The sequence below is a fragment of the Bison bison genome, unplaced genomic scaffold (assembly GCF_000754665.1).
Source record: "Bison bison bison isolate TAMUID 2011002044 unplaced genomic scaffold, Bison_UMD1.0 scf7180017864115, whole genome shotgun sequence".
NCBI lineage: Eukaryota > Metazoa > Chordata > Mammalia > Artiodactyla > Bovidae > Bison > Bison bison.
The window spans coordinates 2,085,230-2,109,171 of record NW_011494687.1 but is presented as its reverse complement, the minus strand read 5'-3'; the positions used below and the strand labels follow the sequence as shown (position 1 = coordinate 2,109,171).

Below are 23,942 nucleotides of genomic sequence, written 5' to 3'. Positions count from 1 at the left end.
GGGTTGGGACTGTCCTAAGCCGCGCAGGGGGAGGGCGGGCGGGGGACAAGGTCCCCCAGTAGAGGGTGCATGAATGGGGAGCTCTTTGTGGGGAACACAGCCCAGGTGCCGCCCTCTCGCCGGACCCTTCTTTCCTCCAGGCCCCGGGACTCCAGCTGAGGCTAATCACCAATTAAGGCGAAGTCCTGGAGACTGGGCTGGCGAGGGGCCAGGGGTGGGGCGCGGGGACACTCCGCCAGCGGGGCTCGGGACCCGCTGAGGTGGAGGACTCACAGCCGACTAGAGGGCGAGAAGAAGCGTGGAGGTCTCAACGTTTCTATGAGTCTCATGCAAATTAGATGCGAACCTTTATGCTAATATGAACAGCATATTTTTTAATTCGCCACTTTGCGCAGGATGGCAAACTGGGCGCCACCCCACCCCCAGCTTCTTACCGAGCAGAGGAACCCAGGCGGGGACCTCACGATCGCTCTCCCCTCTCTGATCCCCCTCCGTACAGTTAGATCCTGGCTCGGTACTCCCCGGCCCTAGGGGGCTTCTCTTCGAGGGCTGCGGGTACAGAGTAGTCGTAAGGAACCCGCCCTCCACGCCCAGCCTCCATCTCCCGCTTCCCCTTCTGTCAAAATCCACTCTTTACAAAAGGGTCGCCGAGGCTAGGGTGGAGAGAGCAGTTAGTTCACCCAAAAACGTGCCTACGGTCCTCTTAATGGAACTCTTGAATTCCTGCGACTACTCCGCAGAATTCTTGTCTGCGGATATATTGAGTTGTGGGATGCAGCCGTCCTGAAGCCCGCTAAAGACCCCGACCCCACCTTGGTCTCCCTTCTTACCCCCTCCTGCCCGGGTAGGGCGCATGCGCGCAGCATGCCCCCCATGACCCCCAGTATCCGGTCAGTGCGGCCAGGGCCAGGGCGATCCGGGGGCTTCATGCTGGACCCCTACCCTCCTCCAAGTTCCAGAGCCGAGGGGGCACGGAAGCTGGGGGGCTCTGAGGCCTGCGTGCGTCCGGGGAGTTGCCGCCGCCGAATCCGCCCCCCTGCCCGGCTCCGCCCCTACTCCCACCCCAGCCAAACTTTTCTAAAGGGGTAGGGTTGTCGCTTTCTCTACAACCGACGTTCAACAACAAACCAACCCCTCTTAATCCCAACTCCTCCGTCGAAGCACGATCCAGGGCTTCGCTGTGTTATCCTGGAGCCCACTAAGTGCATGCCGCTGTCCCAGGCCCGCCGGAGGCAGGCAGCCTGGCGAGGCTCACAGGGGATTCCCCTTCACCGCCCCCACCCCTTCTCAGCTGGTCCAGCCCCCGCACCCCACCCCTACCCCGGCCCCTGCCCCGGCCCACAGAACAGAAGGGGCGCGGCATAGAGAGTTGCATATTTTACTTTATTTTTATTAAATTAAAAGCTACAGTCTGGCGGCGATTCCAGAACGGGATTAGGAGGCTCCTTATAGGGGGCAGAGAAGAGCGGGAGAAAGACTGACAGAGACAGAGACACAGGAGAGAAAGGACAAGGCTAAGGTAGAAGGGGGAATTGATTCTGAAGAACACACGCAGCCGGCTCCAGGGTTGCTTACAGCAGCCTGATCCCTCTCCCTGCCAGAAGTTCAACAGGGGAGCAGTGTGTAGGGGTGGAAGGTTCAAGAGACCCTCCCTTCCTACCCAGGTCCTTTCTCAGCAGAGTCACTGGAGCACAGCACATACCAGAAAAAGCCAAGGGCAATGGAGGGGGCAGGGCGGCTAGGAGTATGTACACGCGGAGGAGTGGAGCAGAGCCCGGGACAGCGCCTCTGCCAGAAGGGAGTGGCTCACACTGCACTGAAGCACTCGGCCAGTGGGGGGCTGGAGAAGGGATCACCCTCTGCAAACTCCTTCCCTGGTCAGACAGTCCCCTACTAGAGTGGTGAGGGGGGCAGAGGGAGAGAGAACAGAGGCTTCCTTTGGGTCCTACTGGAGAACAGCAGGGGCTTCCTGAAGGGGCTGTCCTTCAGTCATCAGTGATGCCCTTGGCTCTCAGCTCCTCCTGCACCCGGGTCAGGTAGGTGGGGTCCGGGTACCCAAACCTGGGAGCAAAGAGAAATGAGGGTCAGGGTTAGCCCGTCAGGCTTACTCATATTACCCCCATTCTCACCCTCATTCTGGTGCCCCACTCTAGCCCCTCCCCACCTTCCTTAAGGTTATCCAAACCCAAGATAACTGAGCCCAATTCTGCTGATATTTGTAGGTTAAGCTGGGCACATCAGGACCAGGATGATTACAGGAGACACTGGGATGGACAAGATGGTTGAATAGTTTGGGGGTGGTCCTCTCCAGTTAGGAGGCTCCCACAGAGAAGGGGTTCCCTCTGTTGAAATGGGGAGAAGGGGTAGAGCCAAGAGAAGGGAAGAAGGAATGTCGCACAGCTGTGGTCCCCCTGTGCAGCTGGTCTTGTGGTGGATGTCGTTCCAAGTGATGACATTCGGTCTCCCTGTGGTCATGGAGGTGCCAATAGTGAAGGTGAGACGCTGGTCAAACGCCTTGCGGAACAGGGTCAGCACCTTGTTGCCCTCGGGGCAGTCCGGGAGGTAGGCCACCCGAGTGGTGCCAGGATACCGAACTCCTGGGTTTGGGTGTTCAGCCTGGGGGAATGGGGAGGCAGAATGAGCAGCTGTGCATCTTAAGGCCCATGGAGGGTCGTGGTGGCCAGCCTTCTGGCTGTGCACCCCCAGCTAAGGCTGCTGGGGCAGTGACAGCCTTCCACGGAAGGACCAGCTCTAGGGTCTGGGCACCAGAAGCCTGTTTCCAGACAAAATTCTCATCATTCAGAGGTTCTTTCTGCTCTCCCAATCCCGCAAGCAACAAATGGATTCTCGAAACTGAGGGGAGGTAAGCTGGGCCTTACTCTCCAGATAGCTCAGCAGAAATGTAAAGACAGAATCATTTATCTTTCAGCTTTCCCTTCTCCACCTGAAAGCACTCCCAGTGCATTTTCCACTGTCTAACCTGTTCCATTTTTGTATTTCTCTCCTTCAGAACTCCCTCATCTTCCTGCAAACCAGAACTGGACATTACTCTTTGTCAAGCAGGAAAAGACACCTGTAGGCTCTTGACCACTCCTTTTTAACCTTCGACTGTCAACAAAATTTTCTGTCTCATAAATCTGAAATGGAGTTAACACTCCCAGCACTGTTGAGGGGAGGTCAGACTTTTCCCACTGTGCTGGTCTGCACCTGAGCCGCCATCCTCAGACTTCACCTTTGCTGACAATAGCTGTCAACATCCAAGTTCTTCAAGGAAACAGAATTCGATTCCTTTCTTTCATACCTGATTTTCATGGGTGCCTTGGGGTCGTGGGGATGGAAAAGCTAGGCTTCAAGGGGGCCTCTTGCTCCAGGGCACTGAGCTGAGCAGGAAGGCATCCCAGGAGACAGCACGACTATATCACATCTAACAACCATACTCCCCTCGCACCCAGTTTTCCTAAATCAGAGAACAATCAGAGAACAAGGAGCCTGGGGAAACCAAAGGGTAAGGGCAGCCATAGTCTTCTTACCCCCTGGACACCGGGCGGGAAGACGTACTGGATGACGATGGTGCCGTACTTCTCATAGCTGGGTAGCAGGAGTGTGGCATCTTTAGAGACCAGCATCCGCCCATTCTGGGGCTGGTTGCCCACCAGCTGCCCATAGAAACGGCCACACATGGGGCAGGCCTTCTTCACCTGCAGGGCCCGGGTGATGCAGCCCTCGCAGAACGAGTGCCGGCACTTCTCCAACGTCTTGGCATTCTGGATCTCTCCCAGACAGATGGGGCAGGTGCTCTCCTGCTCTTCTGTCTCTTCCCGAAGGCGGGGAGGAAGGGGAGGGGGCAGCGGAGGAGGAGGTGGGGGAAGCCCCCGGGCCCCTGGGGGCAGGAGTGGGGCTGCTCGGAGAGGGGGCGGGCCTGGGCGGTGCAGCTCAGGGTGCTCCCCTCCACCCCCCAAAGCCAGGCAGCCCATAAGCTCCCCCTGCCTCTGAGCTTTCTTGAGCTCTTTCTCTGCCTCCTTGAGCAGCCCCTTGAGAGCCTTCCTGGCCAGGTAGAGCCCATTGGGAGGAGCTGGGGGAGGGCCCTGAGGGGAAAGCTGGAGAACGTAGATGTCAGAAGTCTCGCCGTCTATGAGAATGGACACGTGGTGCTCCTCCCGAAGCCGGGCCAGCCGGGCAGGGGTCTCCTTGCTCAAGAAGTCCCAAACAGGCTTGGAGACAGTCACTTTGTTCTTGCAGTTGCCTCCACAGGCTGCCATTCTGGACAGGACGAACGACACTGCCCCCAGGGTAAAAGGGACTCAGGGTGGGGGGATCCCCATTTCACAGATATCAGTGCCTCCTACTTCCCATTCCTTTCCAGTCCTATATTACCTCTACTCTCTCAGAGCCCAACCCCCAACTCCTCCCCCAAGTTCACGTTCTAGTTCCTCCCATCTTTCAAACTCCAGCACCCCCTGAAGTGCTCAGCAAGAGAGCTGCTCTAACTTTATTATTATCATCTAAGGTAAGCATCAGTCTTGGTTCTCCTACACTCCTCCCTAGAGCACAGAAGCATCCTGGCCCTCCCCAACTCTGGACTGGGTTCTGTAAAAGGAAAGGAGATTTCGACCCTCCTTTTTGCTCACTTTGATCCTGAAGAGCTTAGAATTGGCATGCAGGCGCTGTCTGTCCCCACTCCCTACTTGTAGGTTGTGTGACCTGGTGGGTGGAAAGGGAAAGGAGTGGAAAACCCCTTCTCCCATTCCCACATGCCCCCACCCAGCAGCCCACGAGACAGACAGAACCTGGGGGTAAATCTCCTGGGAATGGGATTACTAGAACATGGAATGAAGGAAACCAACTTAAGGGTGAAAGTTGAAGTTTCCATGAAAGGCAGATACCTGGAAAGCCCATGGACGGTGACAGCAGAATTCCCTCTGTTTCCACATTCAGCTGACCAGGACTAGGGGAGGGGGGGAGGGAGGAAGGAGGGGTTAGGATGACAAACATTACCGTTTCCCCCAGTCAGCCCAGAAGCAAACAAAAACTCCTCCTTCAATTTCCTCTCCCTGTCTTTTGCAGAATTTCATCCCTAGCCTCTGGCCAAGTTCCTAAAGAACGAACTTCAACAAGCTAACTTTCCTCTTCCTCAACTCTGGGGCTCTTAAGAAAGCTTAGGGACACAGATTAGAGAAGTCTGGAAGGGAAAAGCCCACACACAGAGAGGTCTGTTTTGCCACCTCCCTCAGATCACAAGGACAAGAATATCTCCTTTGCTCCCCAGCTTCTCGCCCTGCTCCACATTTTGCCAATAATTCAGCTCCTAGTGCTAGGGTGCCTTCCTTAAGCTTTAACCCAGTCCCTTCTGCTGGAGTCTGTTTGGAATGCGGACCAAGTGGCAGAAGCCCCTGCAATAACAAAGTTCTTGCTGTCACCTTTTAGACCCAGCACACGAAGTCCAGGCCTGTCAGCAACCTAGACTGCATTTCAGGAGGGGTGGAGCTCACGCAGGTGATCCACTGGAGCACCCTGATATTCTCCACCACCACCACTCCCTCCCTGCCCCAGTCTTGCTGTGTTCAGCTACAGAATTATCCCTACAACACCTCCAAATTCGGCCCAAATAGAAAGAAGGGCCATTAGTGTGACCTCAATTCCTTGACTGATCCAAAAGGGAGCAACTCTCCGTTTGTGCCTCCTTCCCAGTCCCCTCAAGGCCAGATGCACCTCAAGATTCAGAAAGCGAAATCAGAACCCTAGAGCCTCGCTCATTCGGTCCATCCAGGTGGAACACCCCCTCCCCATCAGAGTGAAGCCAGGACCTAGGTGTCCTTTGCTCCGAGTCCTGCTGGCACAGGAAAGGGAGGCGGGGCCACAGTTTTTGCTGGGTCCGATTCCTCTGGGGCAGCCCAGGCCGGACACGGGGCCAGTCCCTCCCGCCCGAGAGGGGCCGACGGACAGAGGCAGCCAGGAAAGGCCAGGGTCCTTGGGGGCATCAACGGAGGCATCTGCACCCCTCCCCCCACGACCTCCTGCCAGACGCGACCCGGAACCAACTCCCCGCATCCCCGGCTCGGCAGAGCCCCCGCAGCCCCACCACTGGGTGGGGATGCATGTCGGCCGGATCGCGGGCCCCAGAACCCCCAAATGGAGGCCAAGGCTGGAGAGTAACAGACAGAGGATCGGCGGGGCCGGGCCCGGACCCCCGGCGCCGCGCGCAGGAGAAGGAGACCGAGGAGGGGGCGCAGGGGAAGAGGGAGGGCGCGCGGGGGGTGCGAGCAGGGTCCGGGGGGCGCGCGGTGGGTGTGGGGGGCGCCGGGCTCACCTACCTCTCGTCAGCGCCGCCATTGCCGGTCACATGACTGAGGCTGTTGCTGGGATGACGGTCTGGGCCTTAGCAACAAGGGCGGGGGGGAGACCCCGAGAAGGTGTGTGGTGGGAAGAGTTTGCAGGGGGTGCAAACTGAGGAAGAGGGAATGAAGGAGGATGGCACCCCCTTTCCCCTCCCAGGTGATAATCACCGTTTCCTTTGACCCCCTTCCATCCACAAGCCCCTGCCTTCCGCCCCAAAACAGAAATGGAGGCGCCGTCCCAATCTTTGGAGGCGGGGGTGGTGTCGTGGAGCCCAGGGTAGGAGGTTAAATCCCTTAGAGACGCTACCCTTCTCGCTTTCCCCTCCGGAGAGGGGCCGTCTCCCTGTTCTTTGCCAGCCAGCTGCGTGGCAGCTTCTGGAAGCTGGTGGCAGATGGGTGGGTGAGGAGTGTCGGTTTAGGTAGGTGGGGAAGAGGGGGCAATTTTTCTATGATCCTTTTTCTAGAAAGGCCTTTGAGGAATAGGAGGTAGGAAGAAGAGTCATGGTAAAAAGCATTGGTTCTAAAAAATAAATCCAGGACTAAGACCTTTCCCTTCTTTATTGCTTGCCTTTTCCTAGATTGTTACCTTCTGTCAAACCTGCTCTCAGATGGGTATTGATCTCTGATTTTTCTCTTTACACTGAGGCTGGTGCAGAATGAGAATGTCCCCAAAAATGCCTTGGAGTGATGGTATCAAGTCTATGGTCGAAACAGAGTTAAAAACTCACAAAGCGAGGGGGTTGGGAACAGACCCTCTTCTGCTTCCCACATCAGAGCCAGCAGTCTCCGCCCCCAGTCCAACTCACTTCCCTGGGGCCACATCAAGCCAGGTTTTTCCAACGGTCAGAAGACCTCCTTGGCCAAACAGTACTGGATGGATTTCTCAGACTGGCAACAAGCTCTGCTGATCCACCCACTTTCTTCACTCCCTCTCCAAGCTGGATGGCTGGTCACTTCCTTCTTTACTTTCCCAGGACCCTGATGTACTCTTCCTGTCCTCCACACAAAGGACATCTTTCCCAGGAAGCCTGGGGAAACACTGGATTCCTTCTCCTTTAGCTCCTGTGTGCTTGGTGCTGTTAAGACTCGCTCACCTTTAGAGATGTGAATGTGATCTAGCCCAGAAGCTGGGGAAAAGGGGGGGGGGGGCACATCACCTCATTTGTCCCTGGCCCCCCTGTAGCTGACTCATGCAAAACTGGGGAATGTCTTCCATTCCCATGCACACTCCTTGCCACCTTTTAAGCTCACAGCCATCTATCTTGAAACCCACATCCTTAGGGACCCAACACCTTAAAGATCAGAGTTCTTTACTTGTCACTACACCCCTAAGCCCAGGCTTCCAAAAAAGAGGAGTGGGGGAGAAAAAGAATTTCTTTGAAGGAAACTGAGTTCAATAATTTATTTTCCTTATAGTGACAGCAATGGGAGTAAATACATGAGATCTTTTTATTAATAAAACAAAAAAAGATGAAAAACAGAAGCAACAAATGAAAACCATAATGCTTATGAATACATCAGCCAGAAATGGGTCAGAAAACCCATTTCTAAACAAAGTTGCTGGTGTCATGGAGTTTTATTGCATTCAACAAGGGAAAGGTAGACGGTGGAATGAAAAAGATTCATGAGGCTCCTGCCAGGAAAATTTTATGGGGCTCCAATCCTCAACCGGGGACTCCTCGTTACTTCCTTTGGAGAAGATGGAGGGGCAGGAGGAATTCTCCTTTACGACCTCATGACTTCTTATGAGACAGATCAGTCCAGTCAGATACAGAGCAGAGTCTTTGTATCCCTAGAGGCCACTTGCTGGTACCCCATCTTTGTGTTCCAGAGAAATGCAGAAGCCTCAGGGGAGATGCAGGATCACAAAAATGGCTGCCTGAGCCCCAGAGGAATTGTGGGGAAGGGAACTATCCCAGCTCATCAGGGTCCATTGCATTCTGAGAATATCATGCATCAGCTCAACTCTCTTTGGAGGGAGCTGGGTGACTGAGTTATGGCTCTGACTCCTCTCTGGGGGTGGAGAGTGAAGATGACAAAGAGGGCCATCTGTCCCCTGGGAGACACAGTAGCAGTTAAGATGGACAGAAAAGAACAGAATAACAAATCCAACTGGGAAAAGGGTTTGAGAAGGGGCAGGGGAGGAAGGGGCATACTTTCAGGGAGTGGAGGACGCTCCCCCATGTGAGACTTCCATTCTCTTGAGATGACCAGGGTTAACCCAAGTAGAGGTATTCCCTTCTGCTGGGACTAAAACCTCCGGGATGGCTAGACATGAAGAAAGGAAATTCAACACAGGGAGTGAACCTTACTCCCTTGGCTCATCCGTCCAGCCTCCAGAACTGACCACACCCCCACTGAAGGGATCTGGCCCTAGGAAGGATGTGAGATCCTGGTGAAGAGCAGCATTAGTCAAACAGCTTCACCCAGGATTCAACACTGTGGCCATCTTTAGTGAGGGTAGGTGGAGTGAGGGAAGAGATTGGAGTAGTCAACCCTCAACAGAGACTTCCAATTCCCTAAATAATCACAGGAGTCCTCATAGGTCCCACCTCCACAAGCTGCCAGCCCACCAATCACTCTCCACCCCAGCTGGGTAAGACTGGCCATATCCTAATGTGTGTGTGCATGCTGGCACCCACATCTGTAGTGTCTTGAAAATCTTCCATCCCAGGGCCTATTAGGAAGGAAGCATGCCACAACAAGTTCTATAAAGTTATCAGCAAAATTCAGATACTCTTAGTTCATCCCACACAGCAAAGTGCATCCAGAGTAAGTTGCTTGAGCCAGGTCCATCTGTCCAGTCAGGTCTTGAAGATGGCCAACAACCCCCTTCCCCCAGCTCCTCCTCTGTTATGGAAAACAACAGGACATTTTACAAAGATCAAGGCACTTGGGAGAGAGTCGATAGTAAACACTCTAATGAAGCAAGCGACTTGGTGGGGAAAGGAAAGAGGGAAGGGAGAAAAGGGAAGGAAGGGGAGGGAAAACAATGTATCGGTATTTCTGAGGGCCAAGAAGAGCCTACTCAACAAGATGGAATTATTTGGATGGAAGCAGACTGTAGCCTGAAGTTAGCAAAAGAGGAAGAGAAGTTAGTGGCCAAAACATCCACAATTCCCCCATGCCTCTCAGACCCCAACCACCGGACACATAGAGCAGCAGTCACCATGAAGTCAGGCAGTCTCTTAGGCAAAGATGTTGGTAATAAAATCCAGGAATCGCTTAGCATATTGCTCAGGATGGACAGTAGAGATCTCTGCCCCCGCCTGTGAGAGGAAGGTGTGGAACAGGGTGTCAGTCCCCACAGCCCTCCCCTTCTTCCCACTCCCAACCATTTCCATACCCAGCCCTTCACCCTTCTGCCACCCCACTGCTCTGGCACAAGAGGCTCTTGAATAGTCAAGACAGGAAAGGAAAGGCTTCAGGGAACCCTCACCCCATGCTTGACAGTTTTGGCTGCATGAGCTGCTTTCTTCTTGGCATCATACTGTGTCAGGATGTCAATGAGGCCCATAAAATATACCTCCTTCTGAGGGGCCCCTGGGGAGAGAGACCAGCGATGAAGACCAAGTATAGTCCCAATTCCCTCCCCTCAGGAACCAGTCAGATTTCTTCTGAAAAGCTAACCAGCCTCTCCATCCACCACCCTGGTCTCTGTCCCCCAGGGACTACCCTCCCTGCCCTTAAAATTTCCAGACTCTCTCTCACCTTCAGCACTCCGGATCGCATAGACATCGATGAAGGATTCAAACTCTCCAGGGCCCAGGGGCCGGTGGGAATGGATGTAGCCGCCGATACCCTCAGGGGAAGTGCCATAGGAGCCCACCGGAGCGGGAGGCCCAGTAAGGCCACAGTCCCCATCCCCCTCTGACTCCTCCTCCCGCACCGGCCCGTCCTCCTCCGGCTCAGAGCCCCGAACGATGTCGTGGATACCCAGAAGAAGGCTGTAGTCCATGATCTTCAGCTGCACTAGGAACTGAGACCCCACTGGCAGGTCAGAACCCCCAGGTGGCTCTCTCCATTCCCATGTACCACCCTTATACCTCCCTCTCTGACTATCCAGGGCCCTCCTGGGGAAAGGAAATGTAAATACGGAGGGTTGGGAGCATACCATTGCCCTTTATTGCCTAAATATCCTGGTATCTCAGATCATTGTTTTTTAAAGAATTCTTTTAAGATCATTCTTTCAGTTCATACCAGCCACCCCCTCCAAAGGTCACCTCTAGGTTTTCATGAAAGTCAAAGTTGCTCAGTCTTGTCCAACTCTTTGGGGCCCCACGGACTATACAGTCCATGGAATTCTCTAGGTCAGAATACTGGAGTGGGTAGCCAGTTCCCTTCTCCAGGGTACCTTCTCAACCCAGGGATTGAACCCAGGTCTCCCACATTGCAGGTGGATTCTTTACCAGCTGAGCCACAAGGGAAGCCCAAGAATACTGGAGTGGGTAGCCTATCCCTTCTCCAGCAGATCTTCCCAACCTAGGAATCAAACCAGGGTCTCCTGCTTGCAGCTGGATTCTTTACCAACTGATCAGGGAAGCCCAAATCCCCTATAGGCAGAGAGCCCCAAGGGAAGGGGATGAGTTCCCTCATATTGTAAATGGACAGCTGCCCAGGGGGAAGCAAAAAACAGAAGCAAAGTCATTTCCCAGAGCACCCCAATCATCACCTCCACATCTCTCTTTAGCTTCTCTAGAAAGACTTTCTTCTCCTCTTCACCAATATAAACTTTCTGGTTCTTGTTGAGAAAGTCCATATCCTTAAGCGTGGGCAGTTCCTTAACCTGAGAACAGGTAAAGGGACATCTTGGGAATACAGTCCTCCCCTACCATCTCAGCCAGTGAACCCTGCTCTATGTAGGGCTCAGTCTCTCGCTCTGGGGCCCCTAGGGGAGAGGGGCCACCCCTCTCACTTGACTTTACACTGGGAGGCTGCCCAGAGTCTGTTCTTGCCTCTAGTGGTGACCCCAGACTTAAGTCACTGCATCTGTATCCCAAATCACACCCCACTACTTTCTACCTAGGGTTTTCAGTTCACACATTCCATTCTGACTTTTCTTTCTTCTTCTTAAGCACAGACAGCTGGCTTGAATGAAAGCTCAGAATGGGAGGTGGTCAGTGAGCATTTTGCTCTTGAAGTCTGGCATTTTCACCCATTCCCAAATCCAAGACGGTGACAAAAAGGCCCTTCCCACTGCCCCTTCCAAAAAGTCCCTGGATCAGGAAAAGTTTACATTTCTCTTTTTTGGTGGTTTAAGATAAGAATTAATATCCAAGGATCCCTAACTCTTTATCCTAAGAAGATCCCTTTCACCTGCCCTCCCCCACCCCTCACACCCTGTCATCTAGAATTATATCACCTTCTCCTTATCGCTGGCTTCCCGGGACACTAGGGAGCCCTGTGGAGAGATCCAAAGACCAAGTCAGCAGAAAAGGCTAAAGGAACAGTCGGAACCTACCTCCTAAGACAAGTCCTCGAACCCACAGCCTTCTTTCCTTTAAAATGAATCATCCAGTGCCCTCCCTGGCCTTTCCCCGCCTCAGGCCATCAGGAGTCTCCCCTTCGGCACTCGCCTCCTCTCCTTACCTTGAGGTCATACTTCCTGTGCACAGGAAGACGGTGGCTAAACATGTTGCGCATCACGAGCATGTAGCTGTCTTCACTGTCCACGCTAACCCGGTACATCCCCAGGAACTGGGGCAGCAATGTGTTGCCATGACATTTCACAATGTACTGGGGTAGGAGGGAGGGAGGAAGCAGGAGAGATGAACAGCTCAGGGATGGGAATTCAAGTGCTCCTATTCCATAGGGAGCCACAAAACTTCACATAGACAGGTTATAGGTCAGAAGTGGTGTGGGGCTTTCTGAAGATGCCCCAGGTTATCCAGGCAGTTTCTGAATCCTCATCTCCTCTGATTTATCCCAGATGTATATTATCTCTTAAAGTGCCTTCTCTCCTTTGATCTTTATCATTCTTTGAGATGGGGAAGGTAGGTGTTGTTATCCTTGTTTTTGACCCTCTTTATTCATAGAACCAGGAGCAGAAATTACATCAACAGAATGATTTTACCTAGGCTAATATTTCTTGGTGGGCTAGATTCCCACAATAAAAACGTTTGCATGATGGCCTGTAATTTGGATTCCTAAAAAAATCCCCTTTTAAGTGCTACCATCTCTGTGTTGCTGCCTTGTTCTTCATAGCCAACCTTCTCAGAAAATTAGTCAGCTATCAGTCCATTTTCTCTCATTCATACCTCAAACCAATGAAATCAGATTATACTCTCATTTCTCCTTGGAAATTTCTCTATTCTTCACTGCCTCAAATCCCTCAGTTGCCAACTCAAACAGGCATCTTGTCATTGTCATATTTCAACTGGCTGGTACTTGATACTACTGACCAGCCTGAGCTCCCATCACACCACTCCTCTGTCCTCAAATCCTATGTGGAATGAAGTAGGGCATAAATCATTAACAGCATCCAACAGCTCCAACCAAGAAGACCCAAATGTGGTGCTGGCCCTTGGGGCTTCAGCCTCAGCCTCACCGGTCACATGAGGGTAGGAGCTCTCTAGATTTGTCCCCTGGCAAGGACTTCTGGGGCAGAGCTGAGGACCAAGGCCTGGGGGAAGGAGGAAAAACAACCACAACAGAGTCTCTGGGCAGCAGTGACCATGTGGCCTTACTTGGTCCCCATCTCCCCTCCTCTTTTCCTTCCTTGGGGTCGTGGTTGTGGGTTTAGAGAGCCTGGGTAGTCTAGTCACTTGGAGGAGCAGAAGAAAAGGCTTTTGCTCCTTTAAACCTGATGGGAGAGGCCATTTGTATTTGGAAAATGCTCTGTATGTTGGGGACTGCCTGTATTTGAAGATTTATTAAATCTTAGTATCCTATTCTCAACCTCCAAGGTGTATTGATAAATTACTAGTCTGTATTTTTTAAACCTTAAAACTTTTTTTATGTGCATTTCACGTCAACTTTTTTGTAGAGCTATATCAAAAACAACAAACCTGGCCTCACATCACAGTGTACCTCAGAGAGGAGCATTCTGTTATTTTTACAAGGCAGGAGTTAGTGGAGCTGTTGAATTAAACTTGGCAATCATGTTAAAAAAAAAAAAAAGACATCCCTTAGTCTCTTTTATGGACTCTTTACTTGCCTAAGTTTCTGTCCTCAACCTTCTTTTCATTTCACTCTACATTTCCATAATCTTATCTATATTCATGGTGATAAGTACCATCTACTTACCTGTAGCTCTGAAATCTAGACTATAAAGAAATCTAAAATTAGAAAGATATTTGATTCTTTCTCCAGAACTCCATACCCCAACCACTCACAGGACATCTGTATCCGGATGAACTGTAGAAATCAGAAACTCAACACGCCTAAATCAGAATTGTCTTCCTTCCAAAGACCTGTTTCTTTTCCTGCTTCCCAACGGGGCACCCAGGAATTTGGAGCCCCTTTGCCTTAATTCCTGCAATTCTCCCAAAGGTCTTCCTTCCCACCTCCACTACCATCACCCTCCAGGCCCACGTCATTTCTCACCTGGACTATAACACTTAACTTCTCACTGGTGTCTCCACTCTCAGTATTTCCCCTCTATGATCCATTCTCTAAAATTCTGACACAGGGCTATTTCTAAATGACATATACATCACTCTGCTGCAAACCACCTTTCAGGATAAAGCCCAAACTCTGTGTGGCTTATAAAGCCCTCACTGCCTGGCTCCTGCCTAACTGTCTTTACCTCAATACCTCATCCTGGTCGCACTGAATTTCTTGCAGTTCCGCAACATCAAGCTCATGCATGGCTCTGTGCCTATACAAGTGCTGCTTTCCTTTGCCTAGAGTGCTCTCTTCCACCATGTCCAATGCCTGGTCCCCACTAGTCATGCATGAATCAACTCTAGGATACTCCCTCTAAAACCTCTCCTTGAGCCTGCCAGATACACCCCTTGCTCCAGGTGAGCTGGGATGCTCTTCCTCTACCCACCCAGAGCATTCTCTACATACCTCCACTGCCTGCACACATCGTGTCGTGTGTTTAACTAATGCTAGCTTACCAGTCTCTGCCATTAGAACAAGAGATCCTCAACGGCCACGGCCATTTCATTCACCTCTTTCTTTACTGTCTGACATAGGACCTAATAACAACAGACATAGGTTAGCTGTTGAATAACCAAAAACTCTTTTAGAGTCTTTCATTTATTCCTTGCTCATTGATTTTGGTGAGATTTTCCTCCAGTAGAAAGATATTCAGGTCTTTTTTATTCCCAAAATATTCCAGAAACTTCATATTCCAAATTCATTTGCTCAGACAGAATAGCTTCCCTAATCTCACTTAGGGCTGGTTATGATCATGGCTTCTTCCCTCCAATCTATCCCAATGGTATAATCACCGTGGTTTTCTCCCCAAACTGCATTTATTCCTGATAGTACATCTGATGTTGGCACTTCGTCTAACTCTGACTTAGTCTGAAATTTATACTTTGCTATTCACGTACCCTTTTTGTATCTATCAATTCACAGTGGCTTTAGATTAGAAGCACCAAATGAGAAGGAAGATGTCTAAACTCTTATTTAATCAAACACAAATAGGTATGTGAAGGCTCTCTTTTTGAAATGCCTTGTTTTTCAAAAACATGATGTTGAGTGCTATAGGCTATATAGGGAGGAAGAGGGATAGGAAGTCTCCCAAGTGCTCTGAAGCTGAGCAATGAGTAGGGAGGGGAAGGGAAGAGTGAGGCTGAGAGAGGTCTGACCTGGTGGTAGTTGGACAGGTTGCTATGCATGTCAGCAATGTCCTCACTGGATACTTCTTTGATGACCAGAGTCCGATCATAGGAGATAAGGAAGCGACCATCACTGCCTTCACTTTCAGTTGGGGGACTTCGGGTAAGGGATACCTGGGGACACAGAAGAGGCTAGGAGCTCTTTTCCTCCCCCTTTATATATAAATGCATAGGACAGTGGTCAACTGAACACATTTGAAAGTAGATAAAACCTTGGCATAAGAGGATGAAAAAGGGTTCTAAATCCAGTGTCCATATATAGACTGAATGAAATGAGCAGCAAAATTTTTAATGCATCTGCATTTCTCCCCAAGGACGGGCTTTATACCTTTCTTCAGATTTTTGAAGATGCCTAACCACAGGATAGTAATGACCACAAAAAGGTAAATAATACCTGTGAAGGTCCTCATTTCTCCAAACATTACTGTTCCAAGGAATCCCCTTGTTAGGGAGAAAGGCCTACTCTTTCCCCAAAATGGACACTCACCAAGTAATCCTGGTCATCAATACCAAATCGATCACGCAGGTTCCTGAAGACTTGGGGACAATATTCCTTGAACTTGAAATGACTGGGCAGATTTTCCCTGCAATAGGGGTTTTTTCAAGATAAGAAAACAAAGTAACAATATTATCTTACATTTATAAAGGGCTTGACAGTTTATAAAACACCTTCACACATATTATCTTATTTGATTCTCATAGAACCCATGTGACGTCTTTTATAAGTGTGTTATTCCCGTCTTATAGAAACAGAGACTGGCTTAGGGTGGCTGAGTGACCTGCTTAAACCACATGACTGGTAAGTGGCTTAAGTAGAGCCAGGATCTACTGCCCATCCAAACAGCAGCATTTCCCAAATCTCAAGCAAGTCAGAGACATCCTTAAATCAGTAACAGGTTTTGAATACTACCTTCTGATATTAGGAGGGCTTATAGGATTCAGGTATTTCTTTCAGGGAGTACCTCTCAGAAGTATGGTAATGACAACTACATGTATTTACACTGTGGAATTTTCAGGCTTGAGGAAAGGAAAACTAGTACATGTAGATAAGTGTGTAGGGAACACTGGAAATTATTTTAGTGGTTTCTTTAAAAAATACTGAATTTCTGCATTGGGAAGAAGTTTAAGCAATAAAGTAAGAACTTGTAAGTTGCCTTCTAAATCTAAAACCTTCAACTCATTCAACCTTAACTCTTAAAATGATTTCTTCTCTTTTCTAGGAAGGCTGACAAAAGAAGACCAGGGATTCCCACATACCTGTGGAAAAGGTGATTGTTGACCTTGATCTTGGAGCTAGCCTTAAAGTCATCTGGCAGCAGCATCACCGGGGGAGGCACCTGGCTGAGCTCATTGATCTGATCAGTCAGAATAAGAATGGGAAGGCAGTGAGGAGGTGTGTGGAGAGCTACTTATATACTGTCTGGGAAAGAGTCAGAAAAGGGTCACTGGAAGGACTGCTGCTGAAGCTGAAGCTCCAGTATTTTGGTCATCTGATGCAAAAAGACGACTCATTGGAAAAGTCCCTGGTGCTGGGAAAGACTGAGGGCAGAGGGAGAAAAGGGCGTCTGGGGATTAGATGGCTAGATGGCATCACCGATGCAATGAATATGAACATGAGAAAACTCTGGGAGACGGTGGACAGGGAGGTCTGACATACTGCAGTCCATGAGGAGATGACAGACAGGGAGGCCTGGAGTGCTGCAGTCCATGAGATCACAGAGTCAGACACAACTGGGCAACTAAACAACAACCACCTCATTCCTTTAAATACCCTGGTTACGCATATGCCTGACAAAGGTGAGTATATGCTGTCTTCTGCTGCCCAGCGAGGCCTGCAGCAAGCAACCCTCACACATGGCCCCTCACACTCCCGCCCCCGTGGAACTTCATGCTCACAACAGTCATTTTATATTAGGCAAACTCTGTAAGCAACTCTGGATTATTTTTAAAGCTGTGAGAAATTCTAGAAAAAAAAAAAAAACCCTCAGCAGACTCAAGACATTCAAGACAAACATTTCCATGCTCCACTGGAAACAAAACAAAAGACATCTTCAAAGTACAGAGAGTTAATGGGACTCTGAGGGGTCAACAGCAGCAAGAACGAAATGTCCATATCCTGAAGGAGGCATCTTCTTACAAACAGGATCTGTTCTTCCAGACCACTCTGCCCCAGTTCTCTGAGTAGGTCCCCACCTGCCTGTATGTAAGGTAAGAGAAAAATTTCTGAGGGAATGTGGGCAGGCAGAGGATATGAGCTTGTTTGTTCACTAAAGTAAAGCCAACCCACAGCCCAAAGCATGCAAGCACCACATGCTCTCCTCAGCCCCAAGAATCAGCAGTCTGCTAATATCAGGGTGGAAGGGGGGTTCCTGTACCAAGAAATGCTCAGGAGATGTGCTTTCTCCCCAGTGACTAATAAGGGTGCCACAGTATCTTTCACGAAGCCTTAGTAGTCCACTTCTCACTTGACTCTAACAGCTAGTTTATATGAGCTCCCCACCTGGGCTGTGAGCTCTCATAGGGACCAGTTCTCATCATCTACATCTCTCAGGTGACTAGCACAATGTCTGGCACACAGTGGTCCCCAAGTGTTTATTAACCAAATAAATGGATGCCTTGCCTTTTCTTACTTGATCATTCAACAGAAATTCAGTCTAACCTAAATCCCATACCCTGCCATGAAAAACCAGCTCCTCTCATTCTCAGTAGAAAAAGATAGAACATATTCCTCCAGAAAAAAAAAAAAAAAGAAGAAGCCACTAGAGATTTCCAGCCTAAAATTCAGCTATAGTTCTTCATGGCCCCCTCCTCGCCACCTGCTGGTAAGCAGGCTGACTCATCACTAGGACATATGTTCAAGGAATTTCTCCATTCCAGACCCTTTAAGTAAATGTGTGCTGGCTGGAGGTGGGGTGTTGGGACTAAAGTAGACATATTTAGGGAAGCTGAGGCAGGTCTTCTGTGTAATTTCCCCAATCTTTATCAAAGGAAAACCCTCCTTCTCAAGCTTCCCAAAGGGATGGATGGATGAGTAATAAGAGAGGAAGCCCTACCTCCATTAGCCTTGCCCATACCAAGTGGTGTAGACTGAATACTCTCCGATAAGACATTACCATCCAGGGACCTGGGGACTACAAATGCAAAAGGGAGCTGATAGACCCCATATAACTTCCTAAGCCCCAAACTAAGAATGACAAAAACTGTATTCTTCCCCATCCCCTTCCATCTCCACAACACTATATGATGGCTATAATACAACACTCCATATGACTATAATGTTTCAAGGAAATTGAATTTTTAAAATTTTGGTGTCACATTCAAGATCACTGCACTCCTCCCACTCCAGCCATGAGAGAAGGGAGGGCAATGGCTGTGCTTTCTTCACTTGAGGTATCTTGAGGAACCAGAGATGCGGTGGCCTCTCTGGTCTCCTCCTGATTCCCAAGCCGACCGTCTAAACAGCTCCCTGATTCTAAAGTTCAGCACCATCATGTCCACCAGAACTCCTGAGCCAACTCTTCATTCAAAGATGACCTTCAGTTACATCAAATACCATTACTCCAGCCAGCAAAAGGGTGCAGGTAAGACCAAAGGCTTATACACATCAAGTGCTGACTGAGTGCAACCACTAGGCTCAGGGCAGGGTAGCCTCCCTGAAATGCTGTACCTCTGGAAGGGAAACGGACATGCAGGATTAGAAGATCCAGGAAGCCTGGAGCTTCCCCTCAGAACCAAGGTTCCAAAATCAAGGAAGGCGGCTGGAAAGCAAGGTGCAAAGGAGAGTAAACAAACAGTTACTTCCTTTCAGTTACTCTTCCCGCTCCCCTTCTACGCGCACTCTCTCACCGGGGACCTCACCGCCACCAATCTATTACAGTCACTCCCTCTAAAGTCCTTCCAGATGGAGCCAGGTCCCGGCCGGGCTCCGTGGCCTGGGGCTGAAGCTGGAACTGACTGGGAGGAGGCAGGGAGCTGGATTTCATACGAAGAAGAAGGAAACAGAGTGGAGGAGTAAAGGGCGGAGGAAAAGACAAAGCCTACGTTAAAATAGAAAAAAAAAAAAAAAGCTTTACAGCAAGAAGGTATGGTGGGGAAGGACACCTGAGGGTAGGTGGGCAGGGACCGGGACAGCCTGGTGGAAAAGTGGCAGCGCGATGGGCTCCGGAAGCGGGAGCCTGGGAACAGACACGCCCGGAGGAGCTGAGGGGTTAGGACAGGGCCACAGCGGGGCCGGGGCAGGGTCTCACCGAATGGGCTACGCCCCACAGGAACACGCCCACCAGCGGGTCGGCCGCCCGGAACACCTTCACCTTCTGCTGCACGAAATGCTTCTTCTTGGTTTTGGAGGCGAAGCCGAAACCCGCGCCGGGGGCCGCTGTCGCCGCCGGTACAGCGGTCGGCGGGACCGAGGAGGACGCCATAGTCTCCCGGGAACCCGACCGAGTGGAAGCTTGAACCGTCTGCGATGCAGGTTCCCGACCCCGGAAGCGGCGCTCACCTGCGCCGCCGTCACGTGACCGGAGGCTGGCCCGCTGGCGCGAGAGCAGGGCGGGGTAGGTTGACTCCGCCCCCTGTTGGTGGCCCGCGCGCCCCGACGCCTGCGCGGTGGGTGGGCTCACCTGACGACGGGGAGTCGCGCGGAAACCTTTTCCCTTGAGGGCTGCGAGCGGTCCGCGAAGCCCAGACCAGTTATCCAGGCGTTGGGGTTGCTGCTTGGGCTAGACCGATTTAACCCTATGGTCGAGGGCTTCGTAGCTTTAAAGTGGCCGCTTTCCAGTTTTGCCCAGTTTCTAGCAATAACCTCCCGCCTGAGGCTAACCTGAAAACATTCGTTTAAAAAGTAGGAGATCCCTTAAGTGGGTTCTGTGCTTTTAGAAAGACCGCTCAGGCATCATTATGGAAGATGACCAGAGTATTGCAAAAGTCTAGGCACGAGGTGAGAAACTAAAACAGTGACTATTGGGATAGAAGGGGATGGCCTCTAAAGGTTCAGTTTGATAACGTGTGTAAAATTCATAGTGGACGTGGGCTTTGAGGGAGAGGGAGACACTGAGAATGAATCCCGGGCTTTTGCCTAACAGTGTTTGGGGCACCTGAGGGCAGCAGGACATCTGGGCCCAGAGTTCAGCAGAATGATCTGGGCTGGGAATACGGGTTTAATTTTTGTGAGGAATCTGTAGGCGTGAATGACAACTCTAAGGAATGTCCAATGACTGAACCCTGGCATAGACCAGCATGTGAGAGGCTAGTGGGAGAAGACTGAGAAGGGGTGGCCAGAGAAATAAAAAGGGCCAGGAGAGCAGGGTCACAAAAGCCAAGGGAGTTGAGTTTCAAGAAGGAACGAATGGAGAGCGGTGTCAAATGTCCTGGAGAGGCGATGCAAGACAGTGCAAGACAATGGGGAAGTGCCCCGTTGTCTTTGGCAACCAGGGGCTTTTATTTTTCTTCTTAGTTGGTGTGTTATGCAGCATGAGGAATCTCAGTTCCCAGAAGGGGAACTGAACACATGCCTTCTGCAGTAGAAATGCAGAGTCTCAACCACTGGACTATCAGGGGAGTCCCACAACTAGTGACCTTTGGAAAGCACTTTCAGCAGAACAAAAGCCAGATCAGGATGGGCTGAGGGATGAGTAGGAAGTGAGAAAGAGGGAAGGGAAAGCTTAAGACTTTTTTCAGGAAATTTGGTTATGAGAAAACCTGGCAGGGAGTGTCTTATAGGGGAAGACATGGTGAAACACGCTTTTTAGGGAGACCTTACCAAGGAGAAGAGTCAAAATCATTAAAATAGAAGTTAACAAAGAAGATGCAAACTGCCCAAGACTGCATCGCTTTTATTTTCTCTATCAAGTCTGTGTAAGTACCTTAAGAAAGAATATCTAGAAGGGCCTTGATTTAGTCCAGAGAAGGGAGATTTATCACTTGTCAGAAAGTAGAAACAAAAGGGATCTGTGTAGATAGAAGTGTGTAGGTGTGTGTGTTTGGAGGGGAGGGAATGAAGAATTTCACACTCCATCACCTTAATTTACCCTTTAGAACAGACAAAGTTGTTGCCTAAGAGAGGCGAGTAAGAAGGGATTTAAGGAGGGAGGGTTTCAACCAGTTGCTCTGGGAAGTGGGAGAGAAAAGAGCAGAGATACACAGAAGGAATGTTAAGCCAGCACCAAGGTCTGGGTTAGCTCTGTGGCTCTTTGTTTTTAACTGCCCCAGTGTTTTAGTTGTGGGGTTTTCTCTGTTCACCTCAGAAGCTTTTAAGTGAGAGCAGGGACAACAGGAAGGGATGTGTCCTGGAGTGGGGGGTTTGAAGTGGGACTGTGGTGAACAATCTTGAGCCTAGAGAATTGAGCTCTTGGCAAGGGAGGGATGGAACTGATGCTGGGGCTCATGGTGGTCTGTGGGAGAACAAGGAAGAAAATAGGATCCCATTGTTGTTAAAAATTACAGAAAACCTGGATAGGTGTCCACCAACATGGAATGATTGAATAAATTATAGGGTGAGTTTGTGGAAAAAATATATGTATATTTTTTAGTGAGGTAAGCATGTATATTGACATGAAAAGATCTCTAGGATATATTGTCAAGTGGGGGCGGAGGGGAAACCTGCATGTAACTATATGGAAAAACACCTGGAAGACTGTCATAATGTCCCACACTGTCATAATGCCATCACCTGCAGGGAAGGGAGGGAGACTGGGGAGGGATAAAGATTTACAACACCAGAGAGTCATCACTGAATTTATTTTATTTTAAAGATATCTATGTACATCAAGTAAATACACACGGGGTTGGTGCGGTTTGGTTTGTCGTCCACGCTGGCATGCAACATTTTGGCAGAAGTGAGTGAGCAGGCCAGGTGCCCCAGGTGGAGACCCTGGCTCTCTGAAAGGAAGGTGGTGAGGGGGTGAGGGGAGGGGAAGGAGGAGGACGGTCGAGTGAAGCTTCTGGTGAAGGCTTTGTGTGTTCCTTATTTACGTAAGTGAATTCTATTTCCCTTACATCTTGCTCAAGAGAAGGCTGCTCCCTCTGTCACCTCTCTCCTCATCTGCCCGACACATTCACATTTTCTTCTGTGTTTGAAGAGAATCATTTGGTGGCAAGAGTACGTAAAATCCACTGGAGTCTTGGGGGCCCTGCAGGCCAATATGAGCACAAGTCTCCAGGTACACAGGAGTCTTCCTTCCTCTTCACCGGGGTCTGGAGACGGCGTGGCTCACTGACCCCACTCTTTCCCTCCTTGCTTGGGACAGGGGAGCCAGATTACATCCCTTTCCTCTGAGCAGTGGTTTTCAAACTACTCTACAGGAACCCTCAGGATCTCTTAGGACCGTTCAAGGGCTCCTCAACTAATGAACCATTTCCCATCAAACAGTAAAAATGCAAAGTGCCCAGCTCGGCGTCACTTCTAGTTACTCTTTATTTCAGGGTTCTATTATAAGATTGGTTCTGAAAAACATTTGAATATCACCGCCTTGGATTTATTCCATACCCCTCTGGTATATTTTTTTCCCTGCATTTCTCTAGTTGCTGAAAGGCCCAACAGGTAAAGGGAGAAAGGACATCTTCCCTTGACGGAGTCATGGGCCATGACAGCCTGTATTTACCAGCTGGCACTCACACTGAGCTTTCTTTCCTGGTTAAGAAACTAGGTGATGGGTGGTCTGCTACCCTGTTCTTCCATCCCAGATAAGACAGGCTATCTGGACTCTCTCTTGATTTGGACTGGCTTGTGACCTCCACTCTGCATCCCTGCAGTTACCTGGAAAGCCCCCTTAGCACCATGTGGTAGGAAAGGATATGAAAACAAAACCATAATCCTGTCAATTACATGGGAGCAGGAGAGCCCCCCCGCCCCCCATATCCCGGGTCCAGCCCTTGGGCTCCTCCACCTCTGGAAAAGCTGCCCTGCCCCTTTCTTTAAAGTGCACTTAATGCCTGATAAGGACATTATAGAAGGAATTCTTAGGGAAAAAAAAATTTAATGTATATCATCAGGGAAAAGTCAGGCTCCAGTCTGAAAGGAAGGCATTTTGAGATAGCTATTTTGCCAATGAACTGGAAGCCCCCACACCAAAAGGTGGAGACGTGGAAGAACATGCAGCCCAATATGGGACAGAGAAAGGAATCCAGCTCATCACTGTGGCAAAAAACACTTAGGAATTTTCCAGCCTGTTTACCCCCAAAGCCAAAGAAGCAATCCTACTGCTTCTGCTTGGCTAGAACTATCCCTGTGGACAGGTGAGCAACCATCTGATAGACTGTTGGGAATAGGTTGGCCTCCTTAACTTTGCAAAATCATTTTAAGCAGCTTTGGCTTCTAGTCAGGAGCTCTGGGGTAGAGAATGTCAAAAGGAGTTTCAGGGAGAAAGGGAAGTGGTCCCTTGAACAGTCCATGTTCTTGGTTTTCCAGGGGGAATAGGAAGGAGGAGGCAAAAGGCAGACTTCAAGGGGCAGAGGTGCACACCCAGAACCCCTCGGTTCAGGTGAGGGGTGTCTAAAGAAAATTCTCTGTATAATTTAAGCAGTCCTTCCACCTTATCCTCCTCTGTGCTAAAAGTGGAAGAGGAGGGAGGAAGAGGCTATTTCTGTATCTTATGATGCTAAGACATTCTTCTGCTTAAGGCTTTGTGTGCATGCATGTGTGCGTGTGTGTGTGTGTGTGTGTTGTGAAGGATCACAGCCTTCTAGCTCCCATTTTCCTTTTTTAATCATCTCCATGACTAACACCACTCAGTGTGAGAGACGCATATATGAGAGAGAAGAAACACTGCCCCTCCTCCCTATGGCCCCAAGTGAGGAGGGTATACTATGCTTAGAAATT

At 50.1% G+C, this 23,942-nt stretch overlaps 3 protein-coding genes across 7 annotated transcripts in view; all 3 read right to left on the bottom strand.

Annotated features, from left to right (window-relative positions):
- The window catches only part of ARHGEF25 (Rho guanine nucleotide exchange factor (GEF) 25), a 9,215-nt gene extending 8,169 nt beyond the window's left edge, over positions 1 to 1,046 (bottom strand). Inside the window, exons 1-2 of the mRNA XM_010839375.1 lie at positions 831 to 1,046; positions 435 to 549 (exon numbers count right to left, since the gene is read on the bottom strand). Of these exons, the coding sequence (XP_010837677.1) occupies positions 435 to 549; positions 831 to 929 (214 nt within the window). The 5' untranslated portion in view covers positions 930 to 1,046. The remainder of the gene's footprint in view (positions 1 to 434; positions 550 to 830) is intronic.
- Positions 1,047 to 1,364: 318 nt separating this feature from the next.
- Positions 1,365 to 6,684, bottom strand: DTX3 (deltex 3, E3 ubiquitin ligase). Of its 4 annotated transcripts, none has more exons than XM_010839342.1 (6): positions 6,312 to 6,679; positions 4,884 to 4,945; positions 4,629 to 4,701; positions 3,531 to 4,260; positions 2,399 to 2,616; positions 1,365 to 2,061 (listed from the first exon to the last, which is right to left on the bottom strand). In XM_010839342.1, the coding sequence occupies exons 3-6, from the start codon at positions 4,655 to 4,657 to the stop codon at positions 1,986 to 1,988; spliced, it is 1,053 nt and encodes a 350-aa protein (XP_010837644.1). In that variant the 5' UTR covers positions 4,658 to 4,701; positions 4,884 to 4,945; positions 6,312 to 6,679; the 3' UTR covers positions 1,365 to 1,985. The 4 variants fall into 4 exon arrangements, with proteins under 4 accessions (XP_010837644.1, XP_010837645.1, XP_010837642.1 ...); XM_010839343.1 differs by having other exon boundaries at positions 3,531 to 4,279; positions 6,312 to 6,677; XM_010839340.1 differs by lacking the exon at positions 1,365 to 2,061 and having other exon boundaries at positions 2,076 to 2,616; positions 6,312 to 6,684.
- Positions 6,685 to 7,722: 1,038 nt separating this feature from the next.
- On the bottom strand, positions 7,723 to 19,651 carry PIP4K2C (phosphatidylinositol-5-phosphate 4-kinase, type II, gamma). Of its 2 annotated transcripts, XM_010839339.1 has the most exons (11): positions 19,375 to 19,651; positions 16,385 to 16,482; positions 15,615 to 15,711; positions 15,098 to 15,241; positions 11,925 to 12,071; positions 11,698 to 11,736; positions 11,008 to 11,121; positions 10,047 to 10,314; positions 9,775 to 9,878; positions 9,505 to 9,604; positions 7,723 to 9,185 (listed from the first exon to the last, which is right to left on the bottom strand). In XM_010839339.1, exons 1-10 carry the CDS (start codon positions 19,546 to 19,548, stop codon positions 9,524 to 9,526), a joined length of 1,266 nt encoding a protein of 421 aa, XP_010837641.1. In that variant the 5' UTR covers positions 19,549 to 19,651; the 3' UTR covers positions 7,723 to 9,185; positions 9,505 to 9,523. The 2 variants fall into 2 exon arrangements, with proteins under 2 accessions (XP_010837641.1, XP_010837640.1); XM_010839338.1 differs by having other exon boundaries at positions 7,723 to 9,604.
- Between the last annotated feature and the right edge of the window lie 4,291 nt (positions 19,652 to 23,942).